Genomic DNA, 22,765 nt, shown 5'->3' on the forward strand with positions numbered 1-22,765 from the left:
ATTCTTCCAAATATTGGCCTTCCACAGTGGCGAATGAGCTGACTGTTAATTGTGTTGAGTAGTGCTTGTATTGGGTTTTTCGATATACTTTTGTTATAAATTTGATGCTTGATCGGGTAATCAGTAAGTTTAAAAATGGAAGACAGTTGTCAGATTTACGTTCAAGGATGAACTTCAGCCTACGATGCTGATTGTTGAATTGTTCAAACATTTGTAAAAGTGCATTTTCATCTCCTACAAATAATAAAATGTCATCGGCATAACGGTAATATCTATTGTACTTAAATGTATCCTGCTGTAAAATAGAAGTTTCAATCTGATTTAAAGCAATATTGGACAAGATCGGGGATAGTGTGTTGCCCAAGGCTAAACTACCATTCTGAGAAAAGCAACGATTTTCAAACTGGAATACATTGGTTGTTAGACATTGGTCTGTGTAACAACCAATGTATTAAAGTGTCTAAATATAATACTTCTTAGTCATGTTTCGATTTTCTTGTAACAACCCTCGTACTTCAAGAATTTAGAATTTGTAAATATACGAGGGTTTCCTCCACTTTTCTCATCCAAAACGTCTCCAGCTCATTGTGCAAGTACGCATTTTTTGTTTCCAACAGCTATAAGTTTAAAAATAAAATAAGTACAATGCGTGAAGAACTATAGATTTACTACTGAAATCGTAATTTTTATACATCTGTGATATTAAAAATTTTATTTGAACATATAATATTAAACAGACAATTAAAAGCATGTAGAATAAAATATACATGAACATTTCTTCTGAAATAAAACATCCTATTATAAACTACGTAACTGAAAGATAAGTTTGGGTGAGTCACAGTAACAATAAACAAAAATATCTTTTACGTCAACGTTTTATATATATATATATAATTACACACTTTATGTATTCATAATACAATGAATTAAACCTATTTTTAAGAGTTATTGGAAGCAAAATTCACATTTAATATTTTTACAATAAAAAATAATACTGAAATCTGTAGCGTAATTTCCTAAAACAGAAAATGTGAAATGAAACAAGAATGGGAGGGTCTGGACACGTAATACTGAGTTAAGAAATGTGTCATGATCATGCTGTAACTTGTCCAAAATTCTTCCTTGTGTTTACTGATTGAAGCTATAAGTGCATACTACGTAATAACAGCAAACCTACTTTTGTACTTTATTATTTGTACATGTTCTATTAATTTTATTTTATTTCATATTTTCTGTTTCTAGGATTTTTTTTAAAATCACGCTATATTTTTAAATTTTAATTTTCTTTTGCTTTAGAAAAAAAAAATAGAAGTATGCGAAGTTTACCTTCAAATAACGCTTAACAAAATAGCATGATAATTTTTCTCCACTAAATACAAATGTCGTCAAACATAGGTTTTGCTGTATCTCAACTGAAACTACTTTTGACAAATTGCCTCTATAATCTTACACGATTACTTAAAAAGAAACCATCTTTTAAATGTTTCGTACTTCTTTAAGGCACACACAATTACTGAAAGACGGTTTTCGAACTTGAGAGAATATAAACTGTGTAAGATGATATAAAATATTTTTAAAAATGTCTTTTTTTCATCAGATTATTTTACAGGTACCAAATTTGTCTTTACACAGATAGACAAGAATACATGGAAGGTTATTATGCATTAAAATGCGAATAGAAGAAATATCTAATACGTTAGATTCACACTAAACAACACGTTTGTATGTCTTCATTTAAGTTAATTTCCAAATTAAATTAAGTATTAATAAGTTTGTGCGCAGTCATAAAAATGAATCACAGACTTCTTGTAGAAAAGTATTTCCCTCTATACGGCATTATAACTAGAATGCGTATAATCAAGGACCATTTCTTTACACGAAAATCATTTTTGCTAGAAGTATTCTTTAGAAGTGTTCAGCATCCCTACTCTTCCATTTGCGTTTCTGTCAGTACAACAAAATCAAATATCACTAATGATTTTATCGCGCCATGGAGCAATCACTTCAAACGATCATGAGTTCTAACCCAGAGTATATCATATCCACATTAAAGTATGGTTGGAAATAATTGCGCTTCTCCTACTTAATCCCTGAACTAATTAATTTATGAAATTTATAATGAAAATGCACTAGGTCGGGAATCGAACTCATGTTGTCAGTTTTTTGTGATGATGCCTTACCCACTATGCTACCCAATCATTCCTCTGTCCATCAACATATTTTCACTCTTGAAGTCTGTGTTCAGCTAACTTTCATTCACTCGAATTAACATAGTTTTACTTCCAACATTATAATTATAATAATATCCAATATTACAATAATTATATAACATACATGCTTTGACATATAATCGTTACTGTCAAAAATATTATTATGCATATCTTAAATGTACACAACAAATTCAGTCCAAACAAAATAATTCTAATTGTACAAAATATTACGTAGTCAACATTTTTGTTTCTGAAAAATGCCTCGTGAGAATAAAGAATAACATAAAATTCATAGTCACAACCAATTGTAACAATACATGTATTTTTTTTTTTTTTTTTTTTTTTTTTTTATAAATCCAATTGCTCTAACATACAAGAAAAATTACAACCACTAAGTAAGAAAGTATTACTAATGAAAAAATGCCCTAATTTACGAGATCATTTATTTGTGTTTTATATCAGAAAGACAACAGGGATTTGAGCATACACAATTAGGATACTGTTGCGTGATGGCAAACAGGAAATTTAAAGGAATCGTTCCTTTTTCAGGTTGCCAAGTACATTACTGAAAACAGGACTTACGAATTTAACATGTTGTCATATTCCTTCAAATTTTGAGTGCCATCAAATATGGACGTAATTGTGTTATATAAAGCAAGGTCTTTCACTAATAAAGAAAAGGACAAATTTGACTACATACTTTGACTAGTCCCATAAAACACAACTCCATTGTGTAAAAGGTACAGTTCCAATTATTCACTCTTTACTGTATCAAGTTTTGTTTTTCAAAACCAGACTATAAACTGTTTTTCGAAAAATACTAAAAATATGAATTTAAACATAGTCTACTCATCTTATTCTCAAACATTCTTTTGTCAGTCACTTTCATAATTAAACGAAGGGAGCACAGGCAGCTCAGTGGTAAGAGCACTCACATCTGGTGTAAGGGGTTCCTAGTTCGATTCCATGCTGCGAGAGTGGTAGACAATCGTGTTCCACATTCTCATTCCACTAATTATTCCATACTCGTTCACCTTCATAAATCCCTAAGTTCTTTCTCTCTTATAGCCTAAAGGGCCTATGTTAAACTAGAAATTTCAATTCAACTGAATGAAATCTTAGGTTCAAATTTCAATGCTCTTCATCAGGAATCAAACCCTGAACACCCGTGCACCAAAGGCATACACGCTAGTCACGCTAGAGCAGCCGGAAGGCGGCGACGGGTGCTACAAGTGAATGACAGAATTCATGGATTGAGAAAATGGGAAAATAACGAGAAATCCACAGACACCATGTTTCCCCACCAGAAATTCACACACTTTGAGATCAAAACACAGATTTTATGAGCTCTAATCACTGAACCGCCATGTTTCCCTAATAATTTTTGAATGAGTACACCAATATGCTTTTCTCTCATACGTTGAGAATTTTCAGTAAGTAAAACCGTTCCAACGTTATTGAAAAAAACATGTGAGAGACTGAGTACGCACTTTTGATTTCAATGACAAGTCTGTCGGAAAAAGCATATTCCTTATATTATCAATACATTAACAACTTTGGAATGAATGCCTCAATTTGAACACTACAATATAATTTGATTAACATAATCAACGAGACAGTAACAAGAAGAAAATCTATTAGAGAGTATGAATATTCTTTTGAAAAAAATACATAAATACACAACTTTGATTACACCTTTAAAATTGTACGAATTAATATATATGATAGTTTATCAACTATATGTCAAGATAAAAGATTCTGAGTATAAAAGTTTAAAAGAATTTTCTCTATATTTTTCTATAGAAATATAATCTACATTAATACTTACGTAACATAAATAAAATGTAAATTGCACTTAAAATTCACTAGTTACTACCAAGCGAAAAATGTAAAACTGCTTCTTGCTATATAAATTCTAATATTATGGCAAACAAGAAGATACGACTGAGAACTGGACTTAGTGTAACCGGAAATTGACTTTCAAAAAAGTTTACCAAACTCTCTGTCCAAAATTCCTTTAATTTTGTACTTACTCGGTACTTGTTTCATTCATTTTGTTTTTTTATTATGACAGTAGTGACTTATATAAAGCATATCTCAAAGTTCCCTCGTGGCCAAGTGGTTAGCGTACGCGCCTCTGGCTTGGGAGACCAAATTCGATTCCCAGAGGAAGCTCATGTAGTTGGGATCCCACGTTAAGCTGTAGGCCCACGTCTCATATAGCCTCGCTGCTGAAAGATACGCTAAACTCAAATCAAATCAAAAATCAAAAATCACTTTATCATTGGGTGTACAATCAGTTTCTTGACAGTTAGACAAAGTAAAATTTGTCATCTTTCCTTGTTTCGTAAAATTAAATATAACATTCAAATTTGGAGATCAAAGCGCTCTAGAACATAGACAGGGTGTCTATCGGTCACGAAAGTCACGAAAAAGTCACGAAATTTAGCTTTTGGGTCACGATTTTTTTTTAACTGTGCAAATGTAAGTACAGATTGGAAAATTTTGCTTTATAAAACATCAAAATTCAACACCAAAAATGTCTATGGTCGGCTTTAGACGCTACCAAATCGCAAGCAAAGTACGTTCGTATCGCACGGATGAAAATTCGGCCTAACTCGCACCCAAATTTGCTCTTGAAAATGTTTGGAAATTTTATGATTTGGTAAAGAAAAGGTCACGAAATTTCATTGTGGAATTTTAGTAGACACCCTGATAGGGAAAAAGCACAAATTTACAGGTTTTTGGTACATGTCATTTCTAACTTTAAAAAGATCCCGTGATCACGGTAAGACTATATGCTGCAATCATATGAAGAGTACTAAGAAGAACGATGAAAGTCCATTTTTAACGAATTTTATTTTATGGCGTCAGTCGGTCGTGAACAGCATGAAGTTCTCGAATGTATATTCATTTGTTACAGGAAAGCTTTAAGTCTCATGTAAAACATATTTTTAGAAAGTGTAGAAAATGGAAGAACGATGAATGTCCTAGCATTTAAAAAGTTGAAACACCAGAAGTATAAAAAAAGATGACTTTCATCGGTGATAGGTAACATCTATTTTTAAATTAGGACGAAGATAACCCCAACAAGAACTGGGATTTTGTTATGAACGACTTCAATCAAAAACGCAGAACTTTGTGGCTTTACAGGGTGTCTACTAAAATTCCAAAATGAAATTTCGTGACCTTTTCTTTACCAAACCATAAAATTTTGTAACATTCTCAAGAGTGAATTTGGGCGCGAATTAGCTGAATTTTCATGCATGCGATAGAAGCGTGCTTTGCTTGTGATTTGGTAGCGTTTAAAGCCGACCATCGACATTTTTGCTGGTGAATTTTGACGTTTTATACAGCAAAATTTTCCACTCTGTACTTATATGTGTAAAGATTTTAAAAAATCGTGACCCAAAAGCTAAATTTCGCGACTTTTCCTTGACTTTCATGACCGTTTCCTGATTTCGTGACTTTTTCATGACTTTCGTGACCGATAGAACCCTGCTTTAAATTACATAGGTATCAGATTTGCATATAGACTATAAGTTGAAGCAACTTGTCTATGGGTTAGAGAAGAGGAGGAAGAAAGCAACCGAAGTGAGTGAAGTCAAATATTTTTAAATTGTAAAAAGAGTGTATAACTATATCGTAGGGTTTTTCTTCTTTTTTCTTATGTATTTTAATACCGGCAAGTTGTGAGTTAATGTATGTAGGTAACAGCCAAAATTATAACATGTTAACATATTACTACTGATTTTAGTGTTTCTTTAATAAAAGAACTAAATTACATAAATAAATAATAGTGAAGCTGATGATCATTTAGTGTCTGGCTTCGAAGGCAATAGAATTAGTTGCCGAAGTCATACTAGAAAAATAATAATCTAATTAAGACCCCAAGATATATAAGAGGAGAATGTTAATGTTCAAAATTCCTTGCTACTTTACCACATAGCATTTCCTATATGCTAGGAAGGGTTTGATCTCCAAATTTTTAATTTTATTTTTAAGTTACACTATCGCTCGACAGTATTCCAATACCCTGGATTTTAGTGAACATTTACTATGGACGAGAAACTTGGCCAACGTTTGTCAGATGTTCTCCTGTGCGAAGTATAAAATATGGCGACAGTTGGTTCAGGATTTGAGAGACACTGCAGATGATATATCTAATTAGAATTCTTACAATGGACACACAAAAATGCAATCTGAAGTAGATACTGCATAATATAAACGAAAGTATGGAAGGCGAGGTAACATATTAATATTGTTTGAAAGATACACACACAAACACACACACACATAGGGTCAATGCAGTGACAAGTTCGAAAGAAAAAAAGTCCTATTGTTACATTTTGATATGTTAATGTTTTAAATATCAAAAGCAATATACTTTGAAACATGCTCTATTGTTTCTCATTGGAACAGCAACAAGTACTACATATAGCCTCCCACTGAGCGACAATTGAGCACAGAAGGCTGTACATAGGCCGTTGTAAACCCTTTAGCAAAAAATGATACTTTTGTCTTTTTTAAACGTTAACATATCACAAGGTATAAAGAACTACAAACCACGTACAACTTGTTTCCCTTATGAATTTCTGTCACTGCATTGATCACTTTATGTCTATATCCTTCAAACAGAACTAATGTTACCTCAGCTTCCACATATATGTTACAATATCTATTACAAATTGCATTTTTGAGTGTCATTGTAAGATTCATAATTAGATATGTATCATCTGCAATATCTTACAGATTCCAATCCAACTGTTGCCAAAATTTTTATGTCTTCGACCCAAGTGCCTCTGACATACGGCGGCAAAGTTGTCGTTCCGAAATAATAGGTCAGTAGTAGATGCTCATTCAAATCCAGGGTATCCGAAAACTTTTGCGTTATAGTGTATTTTGAAGACACTGAACAAAACTACAGTAAATCAGACTCAAAATCAAAATCATCACGGAAGCACTCCATTAATATTCATTCTGTAAAACCAATAGTTAAATTAATTAGTCTATACTAGTACAGATTTGAACTCATCATAAGATGCTATACAATAGCATTCTCAACCAATACAAATTGTCATTTTTGCTTGAAAAGTAGGTATACATAAGACTTCATAAAATTTGATATAATCTAACTTTTGGTATCACATAAAAATATTTACTTATTTTCTTAATTTGTATAAAATTAACTCTTATTCAAGGAGAGTCTTAAAAAAGGACGATTTTGTAGGATGATTCCTTGAGTAGATAAAACTATATGCGCTCAAAGGCCCATCGAGGAGATATAAGGTGTAACGAGAAAGTGCTCATTAGATGACACTGAAAAAAATCAATACTTGGCAGAATAGTAACTACATGCTTTATTATGGCACGAACTTGAGGAATCCACAAAGAAGTGTTATAACATATAATACCTGAGTATTCTATGTATATTGCACTAAACAAACCGATGAAAGACACTATATCAATAGAGCACGAAGAACACAGCCAAGTATGTTATTTTTCCTTGTGGTGGAAACTAAAACTTGAAATGAGGGAACTGAACTGAAGTGATAGACTGAACATTATAATTTGCGTTAACACTAAGTAAGAACTGAATAATTATGATGGCATACATATACAGTCACCCCAATCAATTGACACACTGATTTCTTATATTATCAAAAAAAAAAAAAAAAAAAAAAAAAAAAAAAAAAAAAAAAAAAATTACAGAGACGTTAATTTTTAACTCCAAGCACTTTCTGCGGACACAGTAACATTTTAACTTAAACACGAGTTTCAGAAACGTTATGAGAAACACAAGGTCCCAGAGACCCATAAGTCAATTTTGTATTATATTTACTTTGAAATGTATTTATGGTATTTTGTAATAAAAAGCCCAAATAAATTTAAACCTGCACGAGCAACCAGGTTTGCCACCGTTGTTTTTAAAATTTACCACTGGGTCCCAGAGACCCATGTTTCGGTTAAAGTGCTAATAAATATCCTTAAGTGAGCTTGGGAAGACATTTGATTTCATAATCGTATTTATGATTTCGACTGACAGAACTATCTTATATGATCTTTGCACCCACTTCGATACTTTATTTTCTTAGCGAACATTTGTTATAACACCCTGTATCTCCTTAACCGTGTCTGATAGTCTCACAGTATATTTTCAGCATATTGATCCCACGAAATCATAACGCACAATGATCACTTCATGTGCGTAATAAACAAGTTTAGCATGTAGTTTCTGGAAAATTCACTATTGTTGCACAGAATATTTCAGGAATTCTTTGCAATATTCGTGATTTTCATGAAGTTAATTGAGGTAATTTCTTCCCTAAGTCTCATTAGTTTAATGATTTTATTGGGTGTCTACTAAAATTCCAAAATGAAATTTCGCGACTTTTTCGTGACCTTTTCTTTACCAAACTATAAAATTTCGTAACATTCTCAAGAGCTAGTTTGGGTGCGAATTAGGCCGAATTTTCATGCATGCGACAGAAGAGTGCATTTTTTGTGATTTGGTATCGTCTAAAGCCGACCATAGACACTTTTGGTGGTGAATTTTGACGTTTTATAGAACAAAATTTTCCAATTTGTACTTATATTTGTACAGATAAAAAAAAATCATGAACCAAAAGCTAAATTTCGGGACTTTTTCTTGACTTTCATGACCGTTTTCTGATTTCGTGACTTTATCATGACTTTATGACTTTCGTGACCGATAGACACCCTGTTTTAGGATTACTGGTTACGTATCCGATGATCACGTTTACCACGTAAACGAAAATGAAATGAAATCTGAGTTTAACGTCCCACGATTATGCCCTAAGACCAGAGTTTCCCAACCTTTTTCAACTTACGGCACACTACGTGTGTATCTAATTCTTGCGGCACACTCATAGATATTATTATTATTATTATTTGCAAATATAAAATACCATGGTATTTTTTTTCTGCGATTACTGATCTCCTTCTCACAGAGATGCAAGCTCGATCACTGGTTTCCCCTATGCTAACTCATTATGCTTATTTTTTATTCTAATTTTAAAATAGAAAACAATGGCAATGAAATATAGGACTCAGATTTTTAAAAATACGCTTTGTTTTTCGAAAACTCTATCCAACCTTTCACTAAGACTGAAGATCACTAACGAACAAACAAATGTCTTGTACTTTTAACTTTGCTGTTTTAACCAAAACCGACTATTGCAATCTCACAGCTTGCCATGCGTTGAAGTCAAAACACACCTGCTGAACAAAGTGTTGTCCTGTCATTCACTTGCGATGAGTGTTCTACAAACATTCACTTGACGCGTACCGTACAAGTGTTTCCATTTCTCGATGTTAGTATGACTCTCAACTGAAGCGTAACATAGCAGCTAACCGTGGAAATGTGTACGAGCCGAAATACTGTCTGCTACACAGTAATAGATGTAGAATAATATGAATACAATACAATTACAGTAATTACAGTAATATACAATTACAGTAATTTTTTCCATGGTAGAAATTCATAGTAATGTGAAATACAAAGTATACATTTTGTTCCTATGTCTTGCAATTTGGTTGCTATAGAATTAATAATTTTGTTTCGATTTCCTCGCGGCACACCGGTTGGGAAACGCTGCCCTAAGACTATGATAAACGCAAGTGAATGATGGAAGACCTGATGGAATGAAAAAGTGAGAAGAAACGCAACCAATAAAACGTTTGGGTAGTTGAGTTGCATACCACCAAGGGACAATTAATAATATCTCACTATGGACAGGGCTTCTCAATCTTTCATATTATATTGTACCAATAAGTTGTATGTGCTACCCAGCAGTAGTTTGCGTACTAAGGTTAAGAAATCATGCCCTACACAAATTCATAGGGGGGCCGCGGTAGCTCAGTGGTAGAGCGTTCACCTCTGGTGCTTGGGGTCCCGGGTTCGGTCCCAGCCCCCGCCAAGTGAACTTTGTGGTGGACAAACACCGTGTGCGTGGGTTTCTCGGGGTTCTCCCGTTTCCTCCCACTTTCTTCATTCCACCATTTCATTCATTACTCATCATCACCGTCTCCTTTAGCCTAACCGGCATAACCGTGGGACGTAAAACTTAAAGATTTCATTTTATTTACAAATCCATAGGGTATTATATCTTCGGATTCTCCCATTTCCTCCCACTTACCTTCGTTCCACCATTATCATGCATTTCACCATCAGTCTCCCTTAGCCTCGGTGCATAATCGTGAGACTTAAAAAAATGGTTTTAGGTCACCTTGAAATGAAATGCAATCTTTAGTTTTACGTCCCACGATTATGCCGGTTAGCTGAAGGAGACGGTGATGATGAGAGTGAAATGGTGAAATAAAGAAAGTGGGAGGAAACGGGAGAACCCCGAGAAAACCCACGAGCACGGTGTTTGTCCACCACAAAGTCCACACGGCGCGAGCTGGGATCGACCAGGGACCCCAAGCACGGGAGGTGAACGCTCTACCACTGAGCCACCGCGCCCCCTTTAGGTTACCTTGGTAATGTCTATTGGCTTATAATATCTTTACTACATATATATTCTATAAAAATACTTGCATAGGTTTGTTTCAAGGCTTGTCGTACATAGCAGAAAAAAAGCAGCCTTGCTGTTCTTGAGGTTTTCGACACTTGACCAAAACCATATTACAAACACTCGAGGAAAAAAAAAAGCTTCCTCTCAATTCGATATAGTAAAATTTACGTACAAAATTATCTTGGCTGTAAGCAACTTATTATCAGTATTCATTTATCAAGTACCGGCCGGTAGATCTGACAGTTATCACCAAGTTAACAACATAAAAATCACGAATTCTGTTCGAGGATAATGCTAATGCAACAATTATTTTCAAGAATACCTCGAAGGTAACTCGTTGAACGAAAGCTCTTTTCGATTACTTTGAGGGAGGCTTAAAATTTCATGCATGTAATTCATTATCGATTTCCTAATGAAGTTTCTATATAATTAACTGCATCTTGAAAGGCATTATTGTTTAAGGCATTCATAAACTTTTATCATCCTCCCGATATAAAGGAATAATCCTAATAAAATGTATTCACTCTCTTAAGAATCACCTGTATACTTACTCATTATAAAAATACATTCTTATTTAATATACCATATACTTTCCCAGGAAGATTACCATTTAAAAATACGTAAAACACTACGTACATGTTAAATCTTAAAGGTTCGAAATGGTAATTTTCTATATACATATATTTTGTATGTACAAAAAAAATAATTAAAACTACATTCACTACTTGTACTATCTAAGAAGTGTGTCAGGTTTACAATAAACTGCAGTCCATTACGTATTTCATTGCTGCGTTGTCACCAGCCAAGGTTTGTCATATGTGCTGTAAATCATACAGCGCCTAACTAGAATATAAAATTAGAAAAAAAAAAAAAAAAAAATCAATTAAAATCCTATCACAAACAGACATTCTTATTCAAGTTTCCATAGTATCTGGATCATCATAAAGACCAGGGTTAAAGTAGAACGTGCTGTTAAAGCCACGATTTTCAAAGCACGATGTCTGGAGAGTCAGTCTTTCTGACATCAGAGTTGACAATTTGTTGTCCACCTAAAAATGTAAATAAGAAGATTAGAAAGATAAATAAATAATAAAATAAACATTTAAAAAAAAAATTTAAAAAAACTTATGTACGAGGTACGTTCAAATTCTAACGTTTATTATTATTTTTTTTTCAGACACTGTGAGCAGATGGAAGGACGCAGTTCATCTCGAACTACGCGGGAACTTTTTCCAAATATCGCTCATTTGCTGCAACAGTGACACAACACAAAAATTACCCTTATTGAGTTAATGGGAAGAAACAAAATCCTTTATCGATGTACTTTCTATTTCTAGAACGACACGTCTAAAATTGCAAAACTAGCCGACAGAGAGAAGTTGTGTCGTTATTGTGTTTGGGTTTGTTGTCAGCTATTTTCGTTGCAACACTGTCATATCTCAGTTGCGAGGTTTCACTTGTACTGGATGAACGTTAATTTTTAGTGGATAAGTGTCCTATTTCACAGTGTGGCATTATTGCTGACACGGTAAGTTAGTGCTAATTCATTCTTACATTCATCAGTAAGATTGCACGATTTCAAGTAGGAACTGTATTGCTGAAATAATTTGAATGGCTCATACTAGTTTTATTTCGTATTATATCGTTCTTGAAGCAAATTATTGTATATAGATTTGTGATATTTCTATTTATGACGTTATTACAAATACTATATTTTCGTTTCCTGATTAGCAGTGTAGAATATATGTAGTTGTGACATTCTTGCTGAATATATTTTATTTACTTTTAAAAATACTGCCTTTTGTTGTTAATTTGCTTATTCTTGAATTTTGCGTTGCAACAATTGTGTATTTTGTAACTGATATACACCAATTCTTTTCACTGATAAGGAGCGATTGTTGTTTTTGTTTTACAGTTTTTATCATGTTCTCTCGAGGGAAGAATATTCTCGAACTATTTTCACAACTACATAATGTAAAACAGCTGCATGCAGACATGGGCCCTCTTAGTATGGCAAACGTGTCGCTCTCAGACAGAAAGATTTTGAAAGTTACCGAGGGAACACCACATTAATTATTATTTTTTTTTTAAATAAAACTTTTGTATAGTGAAACCAATTTCAAGGAGGCTGTTGTCGTAAGGAAGAAGAATCATACAAACTTCTTCTTCTTCTTCTATGGCACTACAGCTCTTTGACGAGCCTTCGCCTCCGTCAGAATCTGCCTCCACTTCTTTCGGTCTGCTGCACTCGCCTTCCAGTTCCGTATTCCCATTTCCTTCATGTCCTCTACGACAAGGTGACCAGACGTCCCGTATTAGCCGGGACAGTCCCTTTTTTCCAACCGCTGTCCCGTTTTTTTCTGATTCTAAAACTGGACGCCTAAATGTCCCGTTTTTAAGCAAAAGTGACCCAGGTGTCCCGTAATTATTATTCAAAATATAAATGGCCAATGCAAATTCTACACTCTTCCGTACCAACTCTCATTGGGAAGGTTCAGCTGTGTCTGGATCTTCTGAATGTTCCAAGCATGGCTTTACTTCATCAGCCATCAACTTTCCATTTCGCAGTAGAAAAACATACAAGGTCAAACATTTACAGTTTTTGAGGTAATTTCTGTTTTATATGATTTAAAGAAAAATTTAGCTTCAAAATCTCAAGATTGCTTCACTTCAGTAGCTGCGAGGAAAACTCTTGAGAATTTGGATAGGGGGAGTTTTATTTCTGAAGGAGATAAGATTCGCCGGTATGTTCATACTTTCTATCAAACTGCAGTTGAATATTTAGATAAGTGAATAAAAGCCCTTGAAACTTTTGAAGCAATTTAGTTAGATTACGTTTAAAGGTGTACCATGTTGGCAGGATGTACTAAAACTGTAGACTTTATTCAGGAAAATAGTCCTTTCGTTCCGATTGGTGCTACTGCTCTTTACGATGACTGCATGTATTTAAAAGAATACTTGACACCAGAAATATTGACTAAGTGGAACGTACCGTACTCAAATCTTCTAAAAGTTGTGGAGTTCCTTCTCTGTTTACCCGGGACTAATGATCCAACTGAACGTGTATTCTTGCACATGAATGTTTTGTGGACAAGTGAGAAAACCAAACTGTCTATAGTTACTTTGAAAGCTGTGCTGATCAGTAAGATTAATTTTGATCAGTCTTGTATTAATTTCTACAAACTGTTGAATGCAAACAAAGAACTGTTAAAGAGGATCCAGTCATCCCAAAAATACCAGTGAAAGTTACGCTAGATGATATAGTAAAGAATAACAGATGTTCAATAATGAGGTAAGTAGTTTATTAGTAGTTAAAAGTTCTGTTGGATTGTACTTAACGATAGAAACGATACTCTTACTTCGTATTTTATAATTGAAAACACTAGTGAGTCCCAAAATGCAACCTGGAAGTCAGATATTTACCCCCGTCGCTGATTCGTATGCGTCCCGTTTTTGCAAGTAAAAATTCTGGTCACCTTGCTCTACGACCGTGTCCCACCATCTCCTCCTTGGTCTTCCCCTCGTTCTCTTTCCTTCGATGTTAGCGAAGAAGATTTTCTTCACTACTCTTTCTTCCCCCATTCTGACAATATGTCCCACCCACTGCAATTTGATGTGCGTTACTATGTCTACGTCGTCGTACTTATTGTAGAGTTCATTATTATATCTCATTCGGTATGTATTTTGGTCTACCTTCACACCTCCATATATTTTCCTTAAAATCTTCCTTTCAAAGTTCCCTAGTAGTTGCATTTCCTCTTTTCGTATAGTCCAGCATTCTGATCCATATGTTACTACGGGCCTGATTAATGTTCTGTATATCCTGGTTTTTGTAGTTTTAGAGATGAGATTTGATTTTAGTAGGGGCAGCAGTGCAAAATATGCTCTGTTCGCAGTAGTGATTCTTCTTTTGACTTCCTCACTTTGGTCATTATTTGATGTGATTGTTGTTCCTAGGTAGATAAATTCATTCACTATTTCGAAGTTGTGTGATTCTATATTTGTGTGTGTCCCGATTCTTTTCAGATGTCCTGTGTTCTTAGATACGACTAGAAGTTTGGTTTTTCCTTGATTTATTTCAAGTCTTACTTGTTTCGCTTCTTTCTCCAAATCATACAAACATTCAGTTAAAACAAGCTTTTGATTCAAGACAGGTATTTCTGAGGAAAAAAAAAAAAAAGAATGATCTTATGTACTTTGTAAATAAGAAGTATATTCCTGTACTGTATAAGCACTTTTATGACAATTTATAATTAAGTTGTAAAAGACGACCTAAACATTAACCCTTTCTGACCGTATGATTCCAATTGGAATCACCAACTTTCTTGGTTTTCATATCGCATATATCGTGCCGAATGATTCCAAGTTGTCTCGTACGTCGTAGTTCTACGTTATGCCAACGGATGGGAGAGGTGTACGTTTTCGCCACGATCGGTAGTTCGCGCCGACATTTCATTGTTTGTTTGGAGTTACATGACTTGTGAACACCTAACTGACCTTCAATCGTTGTGAAAATAATTGCAGCGATGTATTATGTGTATAAATATTATAAATAATAGATTTTTGTACTTGATATGAGTGAGTATAATACACGCATATGAGATTATAGGAAGACATACTCACAAATTGAATATTTGCTACCAAAATATAATGATTCTAATTGGAATCAACGGGTCACGCGCATGTCATTGACAACCTTATTTCTTATTACTGAATAGATGAATATTTATCAAATTATTTAGTTATTAGGTTAATATTGAACACATTTGAGGTGATATCAGTAAATAATGTTAGAGCATATACAGTACAGTGGTGTGAGGAGGGATGTTGGGGGCACTGTTTCTTTCAGATTCGGTGGGAGGCTTACTTAGTACTAGGAGGAGCACATAATATTTTCACACGGTGCTATTCTATTTATTATATTATAGACGTGTTATTTTGGTCTCCTCCGGGGATCAGTGCCACCCAAAAAACACTTGGAAGAAACACTGGTTGGGGCTTGGTAGCCCTTTTCCTAAAAGTTTGGACTTTGTTGAATATTTACCGTGAACAACGTGAATATATATATGAGATATTGGTGACCACGGAAGAAGGTGTAAATATGAAATTATGCACCAGCAAGATAAAGAATTTGTTCCTGTAAATGTAGATTTGAAACCATTAACCAGACAGTTAACATGCTAAACATGAATGTGTCGCCATTAAAACGGCCGCTATCGGTGAAACTTAGACTACGGTGAAGGATTCACCTCTCAAAACCTTTCATACTGCTTTTCAAATTGCGTTGTGTACAGGACACAAATAATCATCTTCCCCTAATGGTACGTTTGGGCAGACACGCTGTACGCAATCCATATATTTTACCGCAAGATAAAATTTTTGTCTAGAATTCTTTCTGTGCACAATCCTCTTATGACTTTTAGTATAATCAACACATTTAATACGGTTCTTACTGTAATAGGACTTCCCCATTGTTATTCACAAAAACACTGTATTTAGTGCACTACGATGTCATGCTATCAGTGAAAACAATTTTCATGGTTCCAGAGAACACTAGGATGATGTTCATGACACCGAATCACACAAACTATCAATAACGCACGAGATAAAACCTTTGTGCTTCATGTGATGTTTACAATCATTAATAAATCTCAAATATCAAGTAAAATCCACGTAGTGTCATTTAGAAACAAATAAAAGTTCTACCAAGTTGGCAACACTGCCAACCGAATTGCCACGCACGTAAAAATCATATTGATACAAATCAACTTTCTGAACTTTATCAAAGCTTTAACACACAGTTTCTGACTTAACGCGAAATATATATTTTATTTTCTATTGTCTCAGGCCGATTTTGGGTCCCGAGTTGGAAACCCTGTAACTCGAAAACGAAGCGGAATTCGACTCATCTTTATAGGAACTTTTCTACTGGATTTGATGTCAGGATTCATCTCTCAAAATTTTCACACTCCCTTTCAATTCGCCTTGTGTATAGGATCTAGATGTCCATAGGAAATATTTACATTTCAAGTACAAAAATCGAAATTTCAATAATTAATTGCGAAAGTTAGGGGCTGCAACCGCATGAACGGTTAACGGATATTAAATACTTAGGTACTTCTCCAATACATGTAAAAAAATCAGATTTTTAAAAGGTGGGGTTTTTGAGAAAATGGCGTCCAAATATGGCGTCTTATTGAAATTTTCTGCTTTTCATCATGCTATAACGTGGGATGTAATAATCAGAAACGTAAGTCCTTTACATTTTCAAGAGACCTTATGGAGTAGATTCCGATGCTAGAAGCAGATGGTTGATATTGCTCGTGAGGACAGAAAAAAAAATGTTTGAAATTAGCAAAAATTTCACCAAAGTTGGCAACATTGCGAGTGAATTGCGCATTTCCTATTGGACCAATCGACGAATTTTGGCCTTCCACCGAAACATACAACTTTATACTCTTCCTGCTATTGCGATTATGTTACTAAGTACACTCGTTTCTCTACAACAAAACTTTTAATTTGACATGTTTTTCAGTTTTTCGAGCAATCCGAGAGGAGGGCAGCCATTTTGGAAGGCTGTATATCGAAGAAAAAAATTTTTTCAGCAAAAAGAAAAAATATGGGTCTAATAATTTTGTATGTAGTTTCTTATTTTAAAAAATAAACTAAATCTGAGATGGTCGTGTGGACCACCCTGGACGATCTAAAATGGAATCACTCTGTTCTGGATCTACAGTAGTAATGTGCCAGCGCCTTTATTACTTCGGAGTAAAAAGAATGTCATTTGTGATTATGTTTGTCGTAAGCATCAGTAACGGTCGTAAACTAGCATAAGTAACAGTCATGGTCGTTGGAAAGGGGGGAGAAGAGGAAGAATTTGCCCCTCTGCGTTTATAAAATGAGTTTTATGCAATTTTCATTTTATTTGAGTGCTTTTGGGATAAAATAGCATACTTTATGATAGTTTTGTCTCCTTTGAGAGAAGTAAAAGAATACAACACATTTATGGGGGGGTGTTGACATGCATAATATGCTTGTTCAACTTTATCGCACCAATATTAAGAGTCGGCGATACTACCTAAGAATCATTTTTCATTTTATAAATAAGGCATGCGTGAATGCATGGCTTCTTAGAGAAGGCACTGTAAAAAGAAAGAAAAGCACCAACCCTTATACTTAATTTTGTATGTGATATATCTGCCGGTCTTCTGAAAAGAAGAGGATGTCCTTCAGCGTCGCCAAACGCTGGTCCAGCAAAGCTGAAGAGAGTATCAAAAGCCCCCCGTCCTGTTGCTGACGTACGGTATGATGGATTTCGTCATTAGCCAGAAGCTGTAGCAGATAAAGCAAGATGCAAATTGTGTATCAAAAGTTACAGTAGAATAAAGTGTGGTAATTGTAATGTTTCACTTTGCCTGAACACGGCGAAGAATTGCTTCAAAGCGTTGTACATAAAATGATTTTCATGTAAAAATCAGCAAAATAGGTCAAAGCAAGTTTGTTTATGTAACAGAGATTAATAAAGAAATAATAATGACATTCTTATTATTCTTATATAATCACTTTCTATACTGTATGCATCACAATGTCCCAATGATGCCATTTGGAATCATTCCGAAATTACCCCCTGGCAATATATTTTTGAGAGAAAAAAGTAGTTGATTTTCTTACTTCTTTAGACTTAAACATATAATCCATTGCAATAAAAAAAATTCTTCACTTCCAAAACAAAATTCAGGTCAGAAAGGGTTAAAAGCCTATGGCCTAAAAAGTTGTACAATAAATAGGAGCTTGAAATTCCCATTTGAAGAAACAACCTTTATGTCCTTTGTAAACAGGTAGTGTATACATTCATTTCAGTTCTACATTTAAGGTGATTTACTTTTTTATTCTAAACATTCACTTAAAACACTAATATCATTGAAATGTTAATAGAATGAAAAACAGTAAAGTCATTGCACTGTTGATTGTAAAATTTGGACTAAAGAGAGAGAATTATTTTAAATATTTTCTCAAAAGCCCTGCGTTTGTTTTTCAGCACTATGGAAACTTGGAATTACGAAAATTAGTATTTGTACTGCGAAAGCTGGAAAGCATTTTCAATAGTTTATTAATTACTATGATTTAAACATTTCTGATAACGTTAATTTTAATAAGACATGTAAAATTTCTCAGTACTTCCTGTAACAATATATATATATATATATTTTTTTTTTTAATCTTTCTCTGAAATGATGACCTTTCTTTACTTTCGCATTGGGGTATACTTCAAAACTGATACAATCCGAAATAAGTTCACATAATAAAATATTTGGTTTTAAAGCAAGAACGCCATATTAGTACACTGTTCGTCTTTAAAGAGACATTTTACTACAAGAATAGCATAAGTCCGAATGCATATTTTTTACCCGCTTTTACAGATAAGAATATCTCCACAGCAAAGATTAAGCATCCTTTATCCAATAAAGATAATACATGCATATAGGGACATTCCATGTCAAAACAACAAGTCATCAGATTTGACCATCTCGGATTTTCGTAAAAATTGGTGTAGAGCTTTATTACAGTGGGAGATGAAAAAATCCCAAATATTACCTCTCCCACCCTGAACATGTCTCCATACAGGGTGTTCAAAAATGTCAAAAAATTGCATTTTTTCAGTTACAGTGATAAAAAATTGTCATAAAATGGTTAATATGTGCACTAGAGACGTGAAACAAACACCATTGAAAAGATTAAAGATTGCTCTACACGTTGTACTATATTGAAAAAATCCTGTAAAACAAATAATAGCACTTCAAAAATTCAAATTAAGATTTGAATTTTGAATTTGGCATACAAATGTCCCTCTGAATTTGTTCAAAATTGTTCAGATTGTAGTCTCATATGTGTACTAAAACACCACAAAGTTGCATTGTGGGCACTATTGCTCTTAATAATCACTGTAACTGAAAAAAATGCCGTTTTTTGGCATTTTTGAACACCCTGTATGGGGACACTTTCAGGAGGAGAGGTAATATTTGGGATTTTTTCATCTCCCACTGTAATAAAGCTGTGCACCAATTTTTACAAAAATCTAAGATCGTCAGATCAGATTTTGCCATTTCATTGGTTGATTTCATATGGAATGTCCCTATATCAAAGTCCGCTAGTACAGTTTCTTTATATCAATTACTGCCGAAATTATAACATATCGAAACCTTTAAACTTGTCTTCTGAAAAGTTGCGATATTCGAGTAATGTTACTGTTGCAGCACATAAACGATACGTGATACTAACTGAACTGTCCGTTCTTCGCACAGAGAATAAATTTGGACTTAAATGGAATCTGGAGAATTACTATTCATCTCAGCGACTTTGAAAATTATGGACTGGACACTAATATCAGTTGTTATATACATTTTTTTCATTTTATTCACCTTTATTTATTTTCCACACACAACACTAACATCCGCAATAAGCTAATAAAACTTTACTGATAACTACGCACACTTATTGGATCTAATTCAAAGCAGCATCGGTATTTTCATGGCGATGTCTGTATACAGACATACTTTACATAACTAACTTATATAAGCTTATTATAATCATTGTGGCTCCGCTGAGATCCGAACGAGATAATTGTGCTTGCATTTGATACGTATAACTAGAGGAATCCCAAAATTATACGTGCTACCAGACGGGATATCGTGAGTTACAACACATTTTGTAATGTAAAAGCTACAAAAAATTACCTGGCAGAAAAGTTTGAACCGAGTCATTTGTTTGGAAACGGTTGGGTAAATGGAAAGCTCGGCGAACACGTATTCCATTATTTTCAAGAGCACATTTTATGGGATAAAAATGTTCGCCCCAGCATCCCCCGCAGGGTCCCAGAAGGGGTCCAACTCAAAAGTTTCAAATGGCAGGGCGAGTTAAGTAGCACATCGTTTGCAAGCTGTTGTAAAATGGAAGAAAATGAAGCAAGTCTCGACTCTCTACGACAATCTTGTGCAAAATGGATGCGGGTCAAAATGTAACCAAAAACTTAATTCAAAAGTCCATGGTTACCCCCTATAAATTGGAAACAGTGAGATAAATGTGAAAACAGGAAAGGATGTGTGGTATTATTTTCAAAGTACAACGATTTAAGTTAAAACGTCTTGTCCCAAGGCACTCACAGTCCCAGGTGGGGTCCAACTCAAAAGTTTCAAATGGCAAGGGGTGTTAAGTAGCAATACGTTACAATACAGTCCCTAACCTGACTGGTGCAGCAAGTCTTTTATGTATGAACTACATATGATAATATTAGAAAAGTATCCGAAGGTATTCAACCTTTGTTTAACAGTATGAATAAGAAGTCAGAGTTGTAAGTTCATGGCATATTCGTTATATTCACGTAAATGGTATCGAGAGAATCGTGACGAACGTGCATTAGAAACAAAACATATATGTGTTGTTACGGAATGAAATAACAGTCCAAGTGAACCGAAATTCAATTAAGTTTTTGTTTTTACTTTGACCCGCTGCCATTTTGCACAAGGTTGCCGTAGAGAGTCGAGACTTGCTCCAACTTCTTTCATTTAACAAGAGCTTTCAAACGATGTGCTACTACTTAACCCCCCTTGCCATTTGAAACTTTTGAGTTGGACTATACCTGGGACCCTGTGGGTTCCCTGGGATAAGACGTTTTAACTTAAATCGTTGTACTTTGGAAATAATGCCACACGCCCTTCTCTGTTTTCACATTTATCTCACCGTTTCCGATTTATAGGGATGGAAATGGACTTTTCAATTATGTTTTTGTTCACATTTTGACCCGCCGCCATTCTGCACAGGGTTGTCGTAGAGAGTCAAGACTTGCTCCATTTTCTTTCATTTCACAACAGCTTTCAAACGATGTGCTACTTAACTCGCCCTGCCATTTGAAACTTTTCAGTAGGACTCCGCCTGAGACCCTGCGGAGGATCCTGGGGCAAACATTTTATCCTACAAAGTGTACCCTTGAAAATGATGGGATACGTGTTCGCCGAGCTTTCTATTTACCCAACCGTTTCCGAACAAATGACCCGGTTCGAAATATTCTTCTAGCTTTGTAGCTTTTGCATTACAAAATATATTGTAACTCATGATATTTCGCCCGGTGGCACGTATAATTTTGGGATTCGTCTAGTTATAACACATCAAATTGTTTACTGCTACTAAATTCTTGTTTTGATTCCAACATTGCCTCACAACCTAACGAGGAAAAAAACACTATGATGTTACTTTTTACAGGTGTTTCATACAACTTGAAATGTTCACTTCACTTCACTTAAGTTGCTGTCAAAGGCAACAAGACTGATTGCCGGATTATACTAGGAATATATAAAAATCCTTTTAGGCTTTCCAGGGCACATTATAGGTAAGTGTTAGTTAACGAATTGACTTACTAGCTTATCTTCCTAATTTGTCTATTACAGACATGCTAAATAAATTCTCATGCATATGTTGTAAAATACTTACCATTTTGAGCATATTTTCTATGTCAACATCATGAGCATTATTCATGAACACTTCACAAATGGTGTGAATATACCATGTTCCAAGGTATATGTCTCTGTGAGATCGAAATCCTGGAATTATAAAACAAAATAATTGTACAATCAACAAATAATTAGTGATCCAGTAACAAAGAACATTAAACCTGCATTTTTGTGAGTGCTTAAGGAACAGTATTATGAATAAACCAAATTATGCCGATCTCAACTAAATTCTATGACTAACATATGCTAATATGTTTATTCCAGCGAGATATAATTAAAGAACTGCTGAGAGCTCTTATCCTAGGCTGCTTCAAGCACGAAAATTGGTTAATTTATTGAGCTCACTGCTATTTTCAATACTTCAATAATGAGCTCTGTGGTAGAGGACTTACCTCTGATGCAAGTTCTCTGGTTCGATCGCAGGCTACGTCAGTTAGTTGTCGACAACATTGTGTCAGTGTATTTTCTTGGATATGATTTTCTTCCTTTTCCTTCCACATCCTCATACTATCAA

At 34.4% G+C, this 22,765-nt stretch overlaps 1 protein-coding gene across 2 annotated transcripts in view; it reads right to left on the minus strand.

Moving 5' to 3' along the window:
- Nucleotides 1-7,901: 7,901 nt before the first annotated feature.
- LOC145670981 (caspase-3-like) overlaps nt 7,902-22,765 on the minus strand; it is a 52,344-nt gene continuing 37,480 nt past the window's right edge. For both annotated transcript variants that reach the window (XM_081739608.1, XM_081739609.1), the window contains exons 7-8: nt 22,232-22,341; nt 7,902-11,796 (exon numbers count right to left, since the gene is read on the minus strand). In XM_081739608.1, the coding sequence (XP_081595734.1) occupies nt 11,662-11,796; nt 22,232-22,341 (245 nt within the window). In that variant the 3' untranslated portion in view covers nt 7,902-11,661. The remainder of the gene's footprint in view (nt 11,797-22,231; nt 22,342-22,765) is intronic.

The sequence above is a fragment of the Thermobia domestica genome, chromosome 15 (genome assembly GCF_964235325.1).
Source record: "Thermobia domestica chromosome 15, izTheDome1.hap1.1, whole genome shotgun sequence".
NCBI classification, from domain to species: Eukaryota; Metazoa; Arthropoda; class Insecta; order Zygentoma; family Lepismatidae; genus Thermobia; species Thermobia domestica.